This window comes from Arvicanthis niloticus, chromosome 7, assembly GCF_011762505.2.
Source record: "Arvicanthis niloticus isolate mArvNil1 chromosome 7, mArvNil1.pat.X, whole genome shotgun sequence".
Classification (NCBI taxonomy): domain Eukaryota; kingdom Metazoa; phylum Chordata; class Mammalia; order Rodentia; family Muridae; genus Arvicanthis; species Arvicanthis niloticus.
The window spans coordinates 39,238,367-39,258,109 of NC_047664.1; the positions used below are offsets into that span (position 1 = coordinate 39,238,367).

General features: G+C 46.1%; 1 protein-coding gene across 2 annotated transcripts; it reads right to left on the bottom strand.

Moving 5' to 3' along the window:
• Positions 1-1,122: 1,122 nt before the first annotated feature.
• Positions 1,123-17,173, bottom strand: Tnip2 (TNFAIP3 interacting protein 2). Of its 2 annotated transcripts, XM_034508983.2 has the most exons (6): positions 16,689-17,159; positions 8,487-8,777; positions 5,849-5,938; positions 4,511-4,759; positions 4,197-4,316; positions 1,123-1,957 (listed from the first exon to the last, which is right to left on the bottom strand). In XM_034508983.2, the coding sequence occupies exons 1-6, from the start codon at positions 16,965-16,967 to the stop codon at positions 1,694-1,696; spliced, it is 1,293 nt and encodes a 430-aa protein (XP_034364874.1). In that variant the 5' UTR covers positions 16,968-17,159; the 3' UTR covers positions 1,123-1,693. The 2 variants fall into 2 exon arrangements, with proteins under 2 accessions (XP_034364874.1, XP_076794434.1); XM_076938319.1 differs by lacking the exon at positions 5,849-5,938 and having other exon boundaries at positions 16,689-17,173.
• Between the last annotated feature and the right edge of the window lie 2,570 nt (positions 17,174-19,743).

A 19,743-nucleotide genomic window follows, 5' to 3' on the forward strand; every position in this document is an offset into this window, starting at 1 on the left:
TTTCCCTCTGTGGGACTGGTATGTAGGGCTAGAGGCTCTTTGTATTTGGATCAGATATTGTCCTATGTCTGCTAATGTCTCTTGTATGGGTTTTCTGCTTTTGCTGTGAGTTCTGGGCCAGTGGGCCTTACTCCAGTTCAGATCTGCTCCCTTCACTGGGTCTGTACCTTTCATTGAAGCTGGTCTAACCTTTAATCCCAGCACTTGGGAGGCAGAGGCAGGTGGATTTCTGAGTTCAAGGACAGCCTGGTCTACAGAGTGAGTTCCAGGACAGCCAGAGCTATACAGAGAAACCCTGTCTCGAAAAACCAAAAAAAAAAAAAAAAAGATATGGAACTTCCTAAGAACCTGTGGACCTACACTGGTATCAAATCTGAATTTGATACCAAATTCACCCTGAATTTGAAGCTTCTGCTGAAGCTGCTGGAAGTTTCAAAGCACTAATGAGTTTTACCCTGGTTTATGACTAGTTTCCTCTTAGTCTTTAACAGTCCCAACACTGTTTCAAAGTCCCAGGTCTCTTCTAAGACCCAAGGTAATCTATGAACCCCTATAAATCAAAGGATAGGTTATATACTTCCAATATATAACACAGTAACCATTCCCATTTCACAAGGGAGGAAATGGGAAGATGGCAAGGAAATAGCATTCTAAAGCAAAACCAATTCTGTGGCTATTTAGCATCTGGAAATCTAGGTGGTATCAGTGGGGCTCCTTGAGCATCCTTACACCTCTGCTACCTGCTCCAATCCAATACCTGCTCCAGCTAGCTATGCTGGTCACAGGTCACACAGGTATGGTGGCTCTGGCTCATTGGCAGCTCAGGTGCCTGAGGAATGCCTCCCCTTGCTTATCACTGAAGCACTGCAGGCAATGAGGGCACTGAAGGTCACCCTGACCTCTATATCCTTGAACTAGCTCTACTCCATACCTGGACACTAATCTGAGCTCTGCCATTTAATCTTGTGATCTTGGTGAAGAGACTTAACTCCTTTGCTCTCCTTGACACTTCTGAATTGAGGCAAGACAGCGGGACTGTTTCTCCTTAACATCTGGTCTCTCCTTAGTAACCAGAAAACACCCATTGCTCCTGCACACATCCCAGCCCAACGCTCTGAGCAACACAGTAGTAAATCCATTTATTATAAGAATAAATGATTAGGAAATAAAGGTGCTTTCCCTTTTGGGAATACAAGTGTTTTTGCAAGGTGATGGTACTAGATGCAGCTGTGTGGCTCTGCTGTGTTTGGGAAGGTTCTAGTGTATACCTATAATGCAGCACAGACCAGTCAGGGAATGAAATACCTCACTACTCAACAGGATGGTTACCACTCTGGAAAGAGGACCCACTGCTCCCACAGCAACTTCCCCTTCCAGCAGGTAGCACAATTCTAGGTGCAAGCAGGCTTCAGACTACTCCAACAGATAGCTTGCAGCTTTAAAATGTGAGAGACAAAATTGATGCCACTGACCCCATCTCTTTCTCCTGCTCTGTCAGTAGTTCCCTCTAACCCAATATGCTCCGTGGCCAAATTAAAACAAAATGACCTGCCAGGGACCCTGCCCATTTGGGCCCTAGATCCCAGGAGAATGCAACACACTGAGTTGAAGATTGAGTCTGAGGACACCCTCCCAATCCCTTAGAGCAGCTAGCTATGCTGGTCACAGGTCACACGGGTATGGTGGCTCTGGCTCATTGGCAGCACTCAGACAGGTGCCTGAGGAATGCCTCGCCTTGCTCATCACTGAAGCACCGAAGGCAATGAGGGCACTGAAGGTCACCCTGACCTCTCTGGGCTGTGCAGACATGCCCACCCTCTGCAGAAGGTTCCATCTGTTGGGACCTAGACTCAGGTCTATAGCCACCAGGTGCCACATGCTCCAGTGCATCCATCTCTAAGTACTTGGCAGTTTTGTTCCCTGTATGAATCCGACAGGGTCCTGGCTCCTGGGAGTCCTGCAGAGAAGGCAAAGGTTAGTTTACATGGGCTGTGCTAGGGGTCAACAGAGTCTGGCCCTATGTTTTAACAACTAGAGACATCTTAGAATAGACCTTAAATCTCACTACCTTGCTGCTTTCTGTACCAAAATGCCTCCCTTCCATCAAGCATCAGCTCTCAGCCCACATACCACAAGAGTTTCTTCAAGGAGTGTGGAGGTAACTTCTTGAATCAAGGTATTTTATTTGGCTCTCTGGAGTTTCTAAAGGCTTAAATTGGAAGACCGCATTCCTCAGATCCTAATGCTTCTTGCTGTCTAGATGAAAGTACTGCGTGAACTGACAAGTCCTATGGGTACTTGGTCACATCATGAAAGAACAGAAGTGGGAGGCCTGATTGGAGCCCTCAGCCTTAGGATATTCAGTCAAGGAAGTGACCCTGATGCCATGCCCCACTAATACCAGACTGAGTATACAAAGCTGGGGTGGTGTAGGCAGCTGGGCATTAACCAGGGAATAGACAAACTAAGTCCCACTGTACCTCAATGTGATCTGAGGTGCTAGATAGCCTCTGAGACCTACAGTGGCAGCCATGAGTGCACTCCTGGCACATGTGCACTAAACAAAAGCACCTTGAGCAGTGGTGCCCATTGCTATGTGTATAGGAGTATGGGAGCCTTATTCCAGCACCTGCTCTTGGTGCTATTACTTCACATCTGAATTTGAATTTTTCTCAGAGGGACAATGTCATCACTCCTACTTCAGCACCACTGTCATATGGTTGTTCTCCTTGGGTAGAGCAAAGACAGGTGCTTCAGAGGGCATTACTAATTCAAAGGCCCTGGTCCCCACCAGAAATCTAGCCTTTGGGGCTGATCAGGAATCCCTCGGAGGACCTAGGTTGACAGGCCTAGAACAGGTAAGATCACTCCTCTGGCACATCAATAAAAGACTGCCTGAGAGGTCATATTTGACCATACTATTAGTGACCTTGCAATCTAAAGCACAGAAGCCAGCAAAAAGCCCTACAAGCAAGGCCAAAAGCCCAGCAATCCCATACAGTCATGTTAGGATATCCCCATTCCTGCCCATGTTGCATGCTAGAAAATTCTGTCCTATGCCTATAGTCCTGGGGCTTAGGGGAATAGCCTCCTCTATGGCCACACCACCCTGAACAAGCCTGATCTAAAACAAGATGGGAAAACATCCACACTCTGTTATATAATGTCAAAGGGGCTGCTGGAGCTAAACAAAGGCTCTGGGAAGGGTCCTCTGTTACTGCTAAAGCCCTCTGGCACCATCCTCTTGTCCTGTGGACCTTGGGAGGGCCATCGGTTTCCACCAAAGTCCTCCATTCATTAGAACTGATGCTTGTGTCCAGCCCTTGATGTGAATTAAGCTTAAGGTTGATGAACAAAAGTATCTACCAGGACACCCCTGTGTCCCCGGTGTAGATGAAGGGAAACAGAAGCTGATGAAGTCCAGCAACTGCTCAGAACAGAACAGTATGGGCGGCCTTCATATATCTCTGGTTCTTCTCACATCTTAATTGGGAAAGACCATTTCAAAACCAGTCCTGCCTTCTCAGCCTATTGATTTTCAGAGGGACCTTTATTATCCAAGCTGCTAGGACAGTAAGTTCTCTGAAGGGGGCCTGGGGTTTATTATAGGACAGAAGAGGTATGGATACTAAGTGGCTAAAATAATAAACCTTTCCTGGGAATTTGCAGAGCAGGAGTCTATCCAGGTAGGAGAGGTAAAAGGCATGTATGTCCAGTTTTCCATGCCTGAGAGACTTCAACTTATAACATACACCAGCACTAAAACCAGAGGAGGCAACAGGCCCTCTGGGTATCCTAAAGGACCTCATTTAGTGCTCAGGGCCTGTGTCCTACCTCTGCAAAATAGTAACTAGGGTCTCTGCCTCACCCAGACACTTACAGAACTGTCAGTAAAGCACCTGAGGCCTGGGATATGCTTTTGTTGCATGGAAACTATGAGCAGGGAGTCAGAAAAGGCCCTGAGGGCAGCTAGCCTTTACCAACCCAGGCCACAAAGCTTACCTCCACAGTTCAATACAGTACCACAAAGAGGTTTTCTATGGCCACACCCTAGGCCCAGGAGAAGTTGCTTTGCCCAGAGCTGGGAATGGCATGTCACCAACAGTATTGCCAGCGAATACATTTTTGTTCAAAATTCACAATAAAAAAAAACAAAGAAAATACATCTAAAGGGAGAAATTGTCTTGTACTCTTACCTGTCTCTGGGACACTTGGTACATCAAGGACATGACCTTCTCCTCCAGTTCTTGAATCCTACTATGAGCTCTTTCCCGATCTGCCCTTTCTGATTTGAAGTCATCCTTGTAAGCAAGAATCTGAGAACAGACAGAATATTCATTTCTATTCAAGGAAGAAGAAAATCCTTACCTGCCCTCTCCCACTACTCTATGGCTGTATCCCACCAGTTCCACCAAATATTTAGCCTAGGCTGTCCCAAGACTACAGCCACTGCCTGTGGTGTATGAACAGGCAAACATCCCTGTCAGTACTGCTCAGAGCCTGAGGACACCTGCTGTTCTAGCATCTGCACTCGCTCCAGCGCAGTGTCCCTGGCCATCTTCACAGCTGTCAGCTCCTGTTTTGCTTCTGCACAGTCATTTATTTTCTCTTCCAACTGTCTGTTAAGCCGGGCAATCTCCTTCTTCATCAGCTCAGGCTCAAGAGGGACCTGCCGCCTCTTTAGCTGTGCATGTAGCCCCTTCACATATTCATCCCTGCTTGCATCATATCGCTGCCACTTAGCATTGAGGTCTTCTACCTGAAAAGACAGAACCAAAAGAGACTTCATCAAGCCAACATGGATCTGTGGTTATCAGCAATAATTTACCAAGTAAGGTTTTCCTAAGGAAAAACTACCTTCCTTTCCCCTTCTTTTGTATAGAGAGAGTTCTAAGCCTACCAGGGAGCCTGATACATTATAGGAAGATCCATATGAATGGTCTTTTGTTGCTGTTGTTTGATTTGGTTGGGTTTTTCCAGATAAGGTTTCTCCATGTAGCCCTGGCTGTCCTGGAACTCTATGTAGACCAGGCTGGCCTCGAACTTAGAGATCCACCTGCCTCTGCCCCCAGCACTTGGCCATAATAATAATCTAAACAGATGTAAACTCACTGCAACTTTCCTGCCTTAAAAACTGCTTCCCAGGCCGGGCGGTGGTGGCGCACGCCTTTAATCCCAGCACTTGGGAGGCAGAGGCAGGCGGATTTCTGAGTTCGAGGCCAGCCTGGTCTACAGAGTGAGTTCCAGGACAGCCCGGGCTATACAGAGAAACCCTGTCTCGAAAAACCAAAAAAAAAAAAAAAAACTGCTTCCCAGAGGAGTAAAAACCCCTAAAACCACTTTTGGAAGCAGTGGCTCAGCTAGTCAAGTACTTGCTCAGCAAGCCTGAAGACCTGTAAAAGCTGGGTATGACACTAATGTCAGTAATACCAGTACTGGCCATAGGGAGGCAGTCAAATTCCTGGAGCTCATTGGCCAGCCAGCCTAGCCAAATCTATACGCTCTAGCAAAATAAGGTGAAGAACAATTGCCTGATGTCACTTTTTAGCCTCCACATGCAAGTACAAACATACAGATACAGCACACACACTCAAAACTACTTCCTGGTGGTAATTCTTGTACTTCCTTTATTGACCAGTTAATTCTAGGAGGACAGAGAGTTCCTGGTTTTACTATATCCTCTGTGGCAGAATGGTCAGGTCTCTGGAGACTGTGTGTATCAAGTTAAAGCAGCCAGGGAACAGAAATCACCTCTAGGCACCAGCATTCAAAAAAAAAAAAAAAAAAAACCCGTATTTGCCATTTGTCAGGGTTAATGTTCCTCTTCAGTGAGATGCTGGATACTCACATGAGTCACCTTCTGTTTTAACAGTCGATTTTCTTCCTGTAACTTCTTAATAACACACTGGCCAGAAGCATCCCTGCTTGTATGCTCTAGCTACATAAGGAAAAGACAAGGAGAAGCCATGTCACTGTATGTGTATAAACATACAGAAATGGAGAGGAAGCTGGAGCCAGAGGCTGAGGTCACAGACCAGCACTGCAGCTGCACGGTAGGAGGTAGTGACTGTTCACTTGGTGAAGAAGCAAAACAGATACCAAACAAACAAATAAACTTTGCAAATCCAGCTCCTCCTCGACCCACTCCTACCTGAGGCCAGGACACAGCCTTGGCAGAGGGTCTCTAGGTGTACCACTCTTGACACTGTCCTTGTTCCTTCTTACCTACCAACATGAGATGTCTGTATTTTAAATATGGACTAAAATCTAGACTAAATATTCGATTGTCATCAAGTCTACAGGATAAGAACACCAGCTGTAATGAAACCTTCACAGCGCCAGAACTTATTTATCATCACAGGCAATAGGGAAGACAGGAACATAGTTTCACTCTGTAACAGAGACATATCCAGCATCTCCAGGAGGCTTTCCAGGTCCTTAGTATAGGCCTGGCCACAGATCCATCTTACCCCCGCAGAATCACCAAGACAGAAATCCTGCCTGTAGACAAGAGAACTTACCTGGATGAGGCAGCCTAACTTGTGCTTCACACAGGGTCAGAACCAGGGCATTCAATCCCAGAAGCCACTCCAAACTAACCCTGAATAGCAGTTGGCTGACCCAACTGTAAAGCATCATAAAACTGTTCTGGAGTATACTTTATATCCCAGGCATTCAACAGTACAGAGGGACTGTAAATCACAGACACTAGTTTTAAGAAATCCCCTTGAGTGATAGGAAGTACATGGTCCTAACCTAGACTGCTGAGAAGCCCCAGATGACTCAGCCAAGTCCAAGGCTGAGAAATGATACTGACTTAAGAGTCATGATGTGCCTGTGTGCCATAAGCCAGCACCCACACACCAGCCTACTGAGGCTGCTCTGACATCTTCAAGGGGAATGTTACAGTACACAAACTTGGACAAGAGCATCTCCTATACAGAAACATATATGACTGTGTTCCTTCTAGGGTGATCTTTTTGTGAAATCTGAGATGGATGGTTGTTGACCAAGTTTCTCTACACTTTGGAGAAGCTGCTGGTAGCTGTGTATCCCTTTGCTCAGAACACTCTGAGTCTCATGAACACTGCTACAGTCTTAGAGGACTGCCTAGAAAGGTTGTGATCTAGAGGCCCTGGGGTGGGGCTGAGAGGAGGTGTACATAACATGTAGACTCAGCCTGGTACTGTTATGATTTGAATCAGAAATGTCCCCCACAGGCTCATGGTTTGAAAGCTTGACCCCAGCTGATGGTGCTATTTGTAGAGGCTATAGAAACTTCAGGAGATATAGCATAGCAGTCAGAAGTAAGTCACTAAGGGCAGGCCTTTGAAGATACCTGACCCCTAGTCCCAGTGCCTCATTGTCTCTCTGTCTGTCTGTCTCTGTCTCTCCAACCTCCTTCCTGTCTGCCATGATGTGAGGACTCTCTGTCACAGGTTCCCATTGCCACGACTTTGGCAATGCCATTCCCACCATGATAGCCTGAAACTCTCCCTGAAGTTGTTCTTTGGTAGTCATAGTAACACAAAAGCTACAACTATACCCACTGGTAACTGAGGCAATGTGTGCCATATGTGCCTGTTTCCCTGTCAGCTCCACACAGATCAGCACCATTTGTCAGCAGGAAATAAGGTACCATGTCCAGTTCCTGGCCTATATTGAGTCCTGGTCCCACCAGTCATGTGCTCCTCCTGACCAGGTGCCCTCTGGTTTGTGAGATGCATCTCTCACCAAAACTACCTTATGGATGCCCAATGCTGAAACCTTAATCATGATCCTCTCCATCAAACTTACCCAGAGCTATAACCCAAACTATCCTGGTCTGGAGCCATAGAGGGCTCTTCCTAGGTCCCTACTTCAACCTGTCCCTTCTGGCTTCTGGCCCTTTTGTCACCATCTGCTGTCCACCTCACACAGTGACTACACAGCTTTGAGGCATGAAATGTTCTGTGTTATCATGTGATAATGAAGAAGCCCTGAGGGTGGCTATACGGCAGTCTAGCTTATAGCAGGCCATGTTGCTAGCAACAGAAGTTCTGGCTCTTCATGAGACATGTGGCTAGATCAGCTCTTACCATTGAGATGTATGGAGCCTGCAAAAGGCTGGCACTCATGCCACATATGTGGCATATGGAGGCAGTTGTCCTCCTCTGCAGTTGTCACCCAGATCTGCCTCAGTTTCTTTGTCAAATACACATGTGACAATACTTCCTGGGGGCAGCCCCTCTATTCCAAGCTCTTCCTTCCTCTCCTCAGTGCAGAGAAAACCAAAGTACCTTCTCCTGATGCCATGCAGGATCAGCTACAGACAATACTAGGAGTGGGGGAGGCAGGCTACCGGTCACATATTCTACCAGATCTCTCTTGCTAAACAAGCTTATTCTCCTCCCCAGACCTCAGTGATTGCCCAGGAGTCCTAGAGAATAACAGACAATGACTCTTGTCACACCAGAGTCTTCACTTGATCTAGTCACACAGCCTACCTCAGCAGGGCTTTTCTCTCCAGCATCTGCCTGTGCACTTTGTCGTTCATCCAGACATTTGGCCAGATGTTGACACATGTGGGCAGTGGCAGCCAATGTCCTGCGCAGTTGGTGGGTCTCATCAGCCAAGGAGCGGCACAGAACGTCACTGGTGGCCCTGGCTTTCTCCTTCTCTGCCACGCTTCTCCGAAGCAAGATGACCTCCTTCTCTTGCTCATGCTGAGGCTGGCTCATGAGCTGCTGCACCTCCCTCTCTTTTTCTTCTAGACGCTCAGTAAGTCTTTCAACTTCCTAAGCAGAAAACAATTTAAAAGTACAGTTTCAATGAGTGTGGTAACAGCATGTCTATAATCCGAGCAGTGGGAAGGCCGAGACAGGAGGATCAAGAATTTGAAGCCAGCCAGGGAGACCCTATCTAAAAAAGTAAAGGGAGACAGGCAGGTTCAATAGTTGTGAAAATTAAAGCACTGAAGCAATGTCAAAAGAGATCCACCTGCCTCTGTCTCCCAAGTGCAGGATAAAAGGTGTAGGCCACCACCACCATCAGACTCTTCAGAAAAAGTCTTAAACAAAACAAAGTAAAACAAAATGACCCATGGTCCTAGCACATTGGAAGCCTGACTCAGGAAGAACTGCCATGAGTTTGAGGTTCAACTCCAGGCATGCTAGGACAAGGAATGCCCAATTCTATAACAACTTTGAGGCCAGTCTGGGCTACACGAGAAAAAAAAAAATGTGATAAAAACGTAAGAAACTCTGGCAAGGATAACATATCATTAGATAATACTCACTCTGAAGGCAGGTTTTAGAGATAACGTTGGGGTTTTTCATCTTATATTTTCAAATGTCATTCAAAATTTAGTCTCAGACAGGTGTAATGGTGCATACCTTTAATCCCAACTGTTAGGAGGCAGAGTCAGGTAGTTCTCTTTGAGTCTAAGGCCAGCCTAGTCTACACAAAACAAGTTCCAACCAACTAGGGCTACAAAGTGAGATCCTGTCTCAAAAAAAATTAATTAGTGGGAGGCAGAAACAGATGGATCTCTGAGTTTAAGGCCAGGCAAGCCGGGTCTACAGAGTGACTTCAAGGTCAGCCAGGGCTACATTGAGAAACCATGTCTCAAAAAACCAGAAAAAATTAGTTACTTAATAAAAATAGATATCAATAGTTCAAGTGAGGTCACACTGAGTTAGGACTATCCCTAATCTAACTGCTGATGTCCATCTACGAAGAAATTTCAGATAGATGTGCTTAGAAGAGAAGGCCAAGTGAAGACAGAGAACACTAAGGACCAGCAGCCACTACTAAAGGCTGGGAGGGGTTAAAAAAAAAAAAAGGACAGTGACCCCTGGATCTGGTGCTTCTAACCTCTAGACAGTGAAAATTAAATTTCTGTTGCTTTAAGTTCATCATTTGTGGTACTTTGTTTGAAGACTAATATAGCCTGAAATCCTAATTACTACTTTTAAAAAAAATGCAGCATGTGGTGGTCCATGCCTGTAATCCTAGCACTTGGGAAGCTGAGGCAGGAGGACTGCCAAGAGTTTCATTAGGTAGAGAAGTCAGCCTTCTCTACCTAATGAATTACAGGCCAGCCTAAAACAATTATATTATTTTGATTTTTTTTGACACAACACAAATCTCTGTAGCTCAGTTGAACCTCAAACTCATGGCAGTTCTTCCTGAGTCAGGCTTCCAATGTGCTAGGACCATGGGTCATTTTGTTTTACTTTGTTTTGTTTAAGACTTTTTCTGAAGAGTCTGATGGTGGTGGTGGCCTACACCTTTGATCCTGCACTTGGGAGACAGAGGCAGGTGGATCTCTGAGTTTGAGGCCTCCCTGGTCTAAAGAGGGAGTTCCAGAGCTATACAGAGAAACACTGTGTAGGGGCCGGGGAAGACTTTTTCTGGGTCTGAGACATAATTCAATTCCCACCACCCACATGGCCACTCGACATGGTCTGTAACTCCAATTCCAGGGCATCTGATATCCTCCTCTTGCCTCTACAGAAATCAGACATGCATGTGGTTCCCAGACATTCATGTAGACAAAGCACTAATGCATATAAATAAAATTTAAGAAAACCAAACCTCTCTCTAGGTCACCCAGACTGGCTTGAATTGCTGAGCTCGAGCTTAGCCTCCTAATGGACAGGAGTACTGCACATACCATCGGCCTGGCCCAGATGACCATTTTTAACGACCTGGTCTTAAATGTGTGCTTTCCTATTTCCAGAGAATCCTCAAGCATAATCAGTACACGATGGAATGAAATAGCCTTAGCCAATCCACTCTGCAAATGAAGAAGCAAAGTCACAAAAGCCAGGGACAGACAGCCTCCATCTTGCATCCCTTGTCACCGTGATAAATGAAACACCCACCACACTATAAAGACAAGCTTCAATTAGTTCTCTCTTTATAATTGTATTATTGTACATGTATGTGTGTATGATGTGTGTATGTATTCATGGTGTAGTGCACATATAGAAATCAGGGGACAACTTTCACAGAAACCCACCTGCCTCTGCCTTTCTAGTGCTGGGATAAAAGCTGTACACTTTAATTTCCAGCTACTGCGCTTGTTTTAAATCTGCCTTGTTATTTCAGTAAACAAAGGGGCCTGTGGTGGTGACCAAGGTGATAAACCTCTCTGTTCTTCCCCAATCCGTGACTGAAACATGCCCCTCACAAAAGTGAGCAATGTGTAGGCAAAAAGACACTCACTTTCATGAGCTACTGAATCATTAAAATGCCCCTTAAGAATTAAAAATGACAGGGGCTAGAGAGCTGGCGTGCCGGTTGAGAGTGCACACTGCTCTGACAGAATGGAGTTCAGTTCCCGGCATCCACATCCTGTGCCTCACGACCACTGTAACCGCAGCTCCAGTGGGTTCCAATGGTGAACCTTATTCTGGACTTTACCAGCACTGACTTTCACATCACACACAGGCAAACACATACATACATAGCTTAAAAGTAATAATATGTCAAGCTAGAGAGATGGCTCTGTGGTTAAGAGCACTTGCTGCTCTTGCCGTGGATCTAGGTTCAGTTCCCAGCATTACATCAGATAGCTCACAACCACCTGTAACTCCAGTTCTAGGGAATCTGATCCCTTCCATGGGTACCAGGCAAGCATATGGTCTACATTCATGCAAGCAGACATTCACACATAAACAAAATAAACCCTTTAAAGAAAAAGTTATAATATTTAATTACACAATCCTTATAATGTACATTCCCTTGGCCAACTTGGGATCCTCAAAATGCCATTACCAGGTGTGGGCCCTTGACTTGTACCACCAGAAACATCCTCTGCTCCCCCAACCCCTTCAAATCACCTCCAGCACATGCCTTAAGTTTTAGTTTAATCTCCTCTGTCAGTTTTGTATCCACAAAAAGTCATTAATATCTTTCTTCTTTGTGTGTGACTCTCTCTCTCTCTCTCTCTCTCTCTCTCTCTGTGTGTGTGTGTGTGTGTGTGTGTGTGTGTGTTTGAGATTGTCTTGTTATATAGCTCAGGCTGGCCTCACATTCAGTTCTCTCTGCCTCAGCATACCAAGTGTTGGGGTTAAATGTGTGTGCCACTACACTAGCTCAGAACCAATAATCTTCTTAGCTTAGAATCTGAAACAACTACATAGTTGCTTATGATCAAATATATCCCACTGGCACATTTGAACCATTCAAGATGCAGATTTTACATATGAATTATGTTTGAAGTCTGGAGTCTTCAAAAAGTTTTCTGTTATCATGTAATGAAAAGGGGCCCAGGAAAAACAAGTCTTGAAATAAGAGGAGAAATCCCACATATCACAAGGAAAGACATTCCTTTTTCATTGTGTCTGAGCTGCTACACAGTTTACACAGCTGTATGTTTTTCTTTGATGTTAGCATTTTATGAAGAGACCTTTGCAGTAACTCCCCTTTGAAGAGTTTATTCTGGCTTTGACCTCCATTGGATTTTTTTTAAGTTTGTATTTATTTTAACTTTTTTTAAAGACAAAGTCTGACTATGTAGTACAAGCTAACCTCAAAATTGTGATCCTCCTGCCTCAGCCTCCTGAGTGGCTGAGACTATAGGCACAATGTGCACTGCCCTGCTTTTCCACTGAGTTTCTTCTAGATAAAAACCCAAGGCAACTATTATAGGAACTGTATGCTGTGAGATATGCCGAACTCTGTGCAGCTTTGAACACCGGTAGTCTCTTGCCCCTTGTCATTCACTTGTGAGTGACACACACACACACACAAGCCTGCAAGCCTTAGCATGCATGTAGAGGTCACTGTGCAGGACTCTGTTCTCTCCTTCTACCACATGAGTTCTGGGGATCAAGCTTACATCATCAGGCTTGATGACAACTGCCTTCACGTGTTGGATCATCTTGCCAACCCTATTTCTTTTATTCTTTTAGATTTTATTTATTTTGGTTTTTGAAACAGGGTCTCGATATGTAGCTCTGGCTAGAACTCACTATGTAACCAGACTGACCTCAAACTCACAGACCTGCCTCAGCCTCCTAGTGATTGGAGTAAAGGCATGTGCCACTATGGACGGCTTGCAGCACTACGTCTGGTGCCGATTTCTCATTTTAGCTGTCTGTATGTTAGTAAGCACTTAATTCATGCTGGTTATTACAGAGGCCAGAAGAAGATGCTAGATCCTTTGGGGCTGGAGTCACAGGCATTTGTGAGTCCCTTGAGGCTGTGAACCAACCTTGGGTCCCCTACAAGGGCAGTATGCACTGTTTGGTTGGTTGGCTGGTTTGTTTTTTGTTTTTTGGTTTTTTTTTTGTTTGTTTGTTTGTTTGTTTGTTTTTTTCTGAGACAGGGTTTCTCTGGGTAGCCCTGGTTATCTTCAGACTCAGAGATCTGCCTGCCTCTGTCTCCCAAATGCTGGGATGAGAAGTGTGTATCACCACACCAAGAGAGCCATCTTTCTAGCCCCCATAGTGTTTGATTTCAAAATTAAAACCAGTTGCAGTTCTTTTCCTTTTGTTACAGATGAAAAACAAAGGATTTAAAACATAACAATGTTTCATTTGCTAGTAGAATTTAATGACAATAAGAGGTAAGAAAAAGATAATAATTTTTGTAAAAGTCATTCTGTATTTGCATCGAGTTGACAAGCACATAATTTGCCAAAATTGTGCTTACACATATCGGTCATCATGGAATGTATTACATTAGTTATCATGGTGTTTTAAATGAGAATGGCTTCCATGGGCTCATGTATTTGAATGTTTAGTTCCCAGTTGGTGGAACTGTTTGTGAAGGAATGGGAGGTGTGGCCTCGTTGGCAAAGGTGTGCCAATCACTGGGGGTTGGGGGGGGGCCTTTATCCCCTTCACCAAGCCCCATCTCTTTCTCTGCCTCCTGTGGATCAGAAGTAAGGCCTCAGCTATTGCTCAGCACAATACCTGCATGCTGCCCTTCTGCCCCCAGGTTATGGGCTCACCTTCTGAAACTGTAAACAAGCCCCCAATTGAATACTTCATTTGTAACTTGCCTGGGTCGTAGGATCTCTTCACAGCCATAGAAAAGTAACTAAGACAGTTATTAGTATGTAGGCATAGAATGTATTACATTAATAACTAATAAATTATACTATTTACATTAGCCTTATCCTGTGCATACCTCTGCAAATCACATAACCAAGGAAGCTACACCATAGAAAAAAGCAATGCTGAAATTAAAATAAACAGGGTAATTTCTTTTTTTTTGGTTTTTCGAGACAGGGTTTCTCTGTGTAGCCCTGGCTGTCCTGGAACTCACTCTGTAGACCAGGCTGGCCTCGAACTCAGAAATCCGCCTGCCTCTGCCTCCCAAGTGCTGGGATTAAAGTCGTGCGCCACCACCGCCCGGCACAGGGTAATCTTTTTTTTTTTTTTTTTTTTTTTAAGATTTATTTATTTATTTCATGCATGTGAGTACACTGTCGCTGTCTTCAGACACACCCAGAAGAGGGCATCATATCCCATAACAGATGGTTGTGAGCCACCATGTGGTTGCTGGGAATTGAACTCAGGACCTCTGGAAGAACAGTCAGTGCTCTTAACCGCTGAGCCATCTCTCCAGCCCCCAGGGTAATCTTTTTAACAGGGTAATTTTTGACACATATTTCTACTGCTAATATAGTTAGTCAATTTGTTTTGGCAGACTGAGGAGCCACACAATAGGTTTGTAATATTTAGTTACCACACTGTTAACAACATTCCCTAAAGAAAATTGCAAATAATTCTTAAAATCCCAGAACAAAATATGTATGCCAGAGGACATAGGACCAGTAATACTGGGGCCAGAGACTAGTTCTGTCTCGAACCTCTAGAGAGCTATAAATAAGTCCCAGTTGCTGGGTATAGATACATCTGCACTGAACACCAATGGCTACCAGGTTTAATCCCTAGTACAGAGGGGTTGGGTATGGGAGGAAAAAAGAAAAGAAAAAAGAAATATAGCTACATTGGTAATCTTGGAAACAAACATTATCTTCTTCCAGATACTCTCCTTTTGGGTTATTTTCTTTCCTGGGAAAACCAAGATAGCCATGGACCAAATGGAATAACATGCCAGCATTCCTCCAAATGTGGGATAAGATTGTCAGATTAGAAATAACTGCTACCAGGAAGTATTATTACTCATTTCAGTTTTGTAGGCTTATGGTATCTCACAGGAACCAAATAATACCAAATGACAAGGAGGACCAAATAAGAATTTACATATTGTCAGACTGGCACCTGTCACTTCTTCCAATATAATACTAAAATGCCACCAACCAAAAAACGTGGGTCTTCTCTCTCAGAGCTCCATCCTTCAGAACCCTATGCATCTCTAAGGTCCCTGGCACCCCATATGAGATTCAAAAACCCACATTCCACAAAAGTCATCCGTAACACAGAACACAAGAACCAAGATCTGCACTGCCCCCGCATAGCCAACACAAACACACTGGAACCTTCACACATTCCTCAGAGCAATGCCCGTCAGGATGTCCTTGAGACCCTCTTGGCCCCATGCCTTGCTCATGTCCTTTAGAGCCTCTAGTGTCTGTCCCTCAAAACCCTGCTCCCACAGAACCCTGACTACCACCCCTCCTCAATTCCATCTTCGTCAAGCCTGGTGCCCCACAGTGGTGGCATGAATAAGAATGCCCCACAGGCTCATATATTTGCATTTTTCATCATCAGGGAGGAGCACTATTTGGGAAGGATTAGGATATGTGGCTTTGTTGGAGAAACTGTGTCACTGGGGAGGGGCTTTGAGTTTTCAAAAGCCTACACCAGGCCCTGTGTCTCTCTCTGCCTGTGGATCAGGATGTAGCTCTAAGCTACTTCCCCAGCACCAAGCCTGCCTGCAAGCTGCCATGCTCCCCACCATGATAATAATGGACTTACCCTCCTAAACTGTAAACCGGCCCCCAATTAAATACTTTCTTTTATAAGAGTGTCTTGGTCATGGTGTCTCTTCAAAGCAATAAAGCAGTGGTTAAAACTGCTACACACCCTTTTGGGACCTGGAACACATATTGGAGAAGTTCACTACCAACACCATGTGTTCAAGGCTACCTCAGAACATTATGCCCCACAGATCCCTGCACTCCAAGATCCCTCACATTCCTCAGAAACCCCCCTCCCACAAAACTTCATGAGCAAGTGTCCCACAGCAGCACCTCTCAAAGTCGAGAGACCCAGGGGGTCCATCCCAAATTAACCTCCATTACATGTCCCTCAGAACTGCTCATGACCTCAGCAGGACGTCAGGACTTGGTACTCCTCAAAGGTCACACCCCTTCCACCCTGGTGCTTACCAGAACCCCGTGCCCCAGAGACTCCTGCTCACTTCTGTGCATATCCCTAGGGCCTACGAATGAATCTCGAACTGCTCAGTACCCTGGATTAATCACCCAGACTCTCGCCTTCAGACCCCAATCCCTCAGGGATCCCCGCGCCCTTCAGATCCTGAAACCTCAGTACCTAGCGCTGCTTAAGGACCCACTTGCCTCAGGATCTCATAACCAGCTCCTTTCAAATCCCAGCGCACCCCTTAAACCACAATGCTCCAGACCTCAAGCTCTTCAGACCCGCACCTCGAGCCTCATATCCTCGCGACCCTCAAGACGTCGCGCACCTCTGGACTCCGCATCATACTCTCCAACAAGTTCCCCAGGCCGCCCTGGGCAGCAGCTCCCGCCCGCCCCGCACCTGCCGCAGTTGGGTCTCCGAAGCGCCTTCCTCCTGTCGCCGCAGCTGCTCACGGAAGCGTTCCACCTGATCCAGAAGTGCGTCCACGAGTGACGGCGCCGTGTGCCCTTCCAGTGCCGCGAGGCGGGTGCGGAGGCTCGCGATAAGGGCGTCACGCGCGGCCAGCTGATCCTTCAGGCGCTGTAGTTGCTGGCCGGCCTCGTGGTACAGGCCACAGAGCGCTGCGGCCGCGCGCGGGGCCCCGTCCGGTCTACCAGACCTTGGGTCCCCAGACGACATGGCTGTGGGCCTTCCGTGGGGATTTGGGCGTCTCCAACTTCTCCACGCAGCGGGAGTGATAACCGGCCTTCCCGGAACTTTTCCCGCCCCGCCCACTCCCACAGCCAAATCCGCCTCCACCCACAGCTGGCTCCGCCTCGTTCATTGCCAGGAGTCTGGCTCCGCCCCCGCCCACAGCTGGCTCCGCCTCGCCCACTGCCGGGAGTCTGACTCCGCCCCGCCCACAGCTGACTCCGCCCCTCCTACTCTATGATCTCACTTTCTCTTGCCAGCTCCATTCTAGGTGCTGTCTGCCCACAGTCCTATGCTTGTCACCACGACCCTATTCCCTGCGTCTGGGGAATTTTCCTGGAGTCTGACTCCGTCTGCGATCAAGGTTTGGGGTTAGGTATCCTCTGGTACAGCAGCTGAAGTAAAGCAAATAAATCCAAGGACTTCAAACATTAGACGTGGAGTATGGTCAGGTTTTATTGGCTGGGTTCCTTCCTCTTCAGGGACTTGGCATGTATTTCTTCATACAGGGACACTGAGCTCAGAGATGTCTTCTCATCCAGAGTACATGGTGGACCCCAGAGCCAGCCACCATACCCAGCATGCCCCTTAATTTGATTTAGGATGGCCTTAGCTCTAAAAGCTGTTCTTCTAGAAGACAGGAGGGCGCGCTGGCACTTTCCTTCCCACAGCTTCCACTGGAAAGTCTCTCCTCCGCGAGGATCTTTCGAAGGCTCCTTCCCAAGATCTCATGGAGGTCCCCTCCCTATGTTAGGATGTGTTTCTCTTCTGCTCAGTCTCCTGTTCTCAATATTCTGTCTGCTCACAGCTAAGCTCTGGTTGAGCCTGCAGGAACACACTCATTTGCAGGTATCAAACTATAAGCAAAGCCAGACCTCACCAAGAATTTATGGGATGGATACTGGGAGTCACAGACCTGGCTCACTTAAGTTCAGCTCCTTCTTAGCCTTCAGAGCCAAAACTGTTCAGAAGAGATGGGTCACAGCTGCTGCCTTCCCTACGTGGTAGGCGTGTTGTGGCACTGGAGATGGGTGTGTGTTTCTTTTCTATAGCTGTGACAAAATTCTAGGACCAAGGCAGCTTATAGAAGCACTTAAGTGGGATTAAGGGTCAGATGTTTAAAGCTAAGAGCTCACATCTTGATCCCCAAGAAGGAGACAGACAGCATGCTGAAACCTCAAAATCTTTCTGCCCATAGTGACACAAGTCTTCCAACAAGGCCGTATTTTTAAATCCTTCCAAACCTTACATGAGTCCCCAGCTTGGGACCAGGTATCCAAACATGAGCCTATGGGAGCTGTTCTTATTCAAACTTCCACAAGGCACTTATTAAATGATTGTCCAGCACAATCATTGTCATGGTCATGCAGGGTGCATCTTGATTGACTGAGGCAGTTGTGGGATGAAGGGGAAATAGGGTGGGTACCACACAGAAGAACCCTGGCCCAGAGCTGATAGGTGGCTTTAACTCTTCTCTGTTATTGCCATGTGTAGCCTAGGGTAGATCACTCAAGTGCTTTTGAGCCTGGTTGTAAACTGCAAAATGGACATCAAACAACAAAGAAACTTATTCACATGCCTCTGGGCCACATGTGTTTGGAGTTCAAAAGCTTTGATTTTACATATGTGCACATTACTGAGAAAACCTTCCTCTATAAGGAAGTACTCTTGGAAGGCAGTGTCGGCACATGCTTTTAATCCCAGCACTCGGGAGGCAGAGGCAGGCAGATGGATCTCTGTGAGTTTGAGGCCAGCCTGGTCTACAGATTGAGTTCCAGAACAGCCAGGGCTGCACAGAGAAACCCTGTCTCAAAAAAACAACAACAACAACAACAAAAGGAGTCCTGTTTCCAGTATCTGTGCATATGGGCAGGCCCCACACAACAGCAAGTACTTGATCTCTGTAACCATATACTCCAGGCTCCTGACAAACTTCAAACTAACAAATGCGTGATGTTGTTTCAAGCTCCTAACACTTGAGAGTCTTTTTTAAAATGTGTGTGTGTGTGTGTGTGTGTGTGTGTGTGTGCAACATACATGTGTGCATGTGTGCATGATATGTGTATTAGTATATATTTATATATTATACATGTGTGTGTGCTATGTGTTTATGTATATATAGCATGCACATGTGGGTGTATGTGTGTAGAGGTCAAAGGTTGATGCTGAGTGTCTCCCACTGTCTCTCTTCACCTTATTTTTTAGACAGGGCCCATCACTAAATCCAGAGCTCACAGATTTGCTACATTGATTGGCCAGCAAGTTCCAGAGCCCACCTGTCTCCATTCCCAAGCCCATGCTAGAGTCATAGACGTGTGTAGCCATGCTTGGTTTCACATGGGCGCTATGAGTCCAAAGTCAGATTCTCAGGCTATCTGTTTGCACATCAATGGGCTATCTCTCAGCCCTCAGGGTCTGCCTGCACAGCACTGGGCTATCTCTCAGCCCTCCGGTTCTGCCTGCACAGCACTGGGCTATCTCTGCAGCCCCCTTGAAGAGCTTTTTGGTTTATTCTTTATTTTTATTTGTTCTTTTCTGTTTTGGTTTTGAGACAGCAACTCACTTTGTAGCCCTGGCTAGCTTGGAATTCTCTATGTAGATCAGGCTGGTCTGGAACAAAAGGAGCCCCGCCTGCCTCTGTCTCCCAAGTGCTAAGATTAAAGGAGTGTGCCACCATGCTTGGATCTTGTTCTTTACTTTTTCATTCTGGGTCTCATTTTGTAGACAAAACTGGAACTTATTTTGTAAACCAGGCTAGCCTCAA

Excerpts from the sequence above, each read along its gene's own strand:
- Tnip2 (XM_034508983.2), bottom strand. The coding sequence starts at position 16,967 with ATGTCGTCTGGGGACCCAAGGTCTGGTAGACCGGACGGGGCCCCGCGC. Across the intron at positions 8,778-16,688 it reads CGGAGACCCAACTGCGGCAG|GAAGTTGAAAGACTTACTGA; the intron begins GTGCGGGGCGGG and ends TTTTCTGCTTAG. Across the intron at positions 4,317-4,510 it reads TGCAGATGCTAGAACAGCAG|ATTCTTGCTTACAAGGATGA; the intron begins GTGTCCTCAGGC and ends GTCTGTTCTCAG.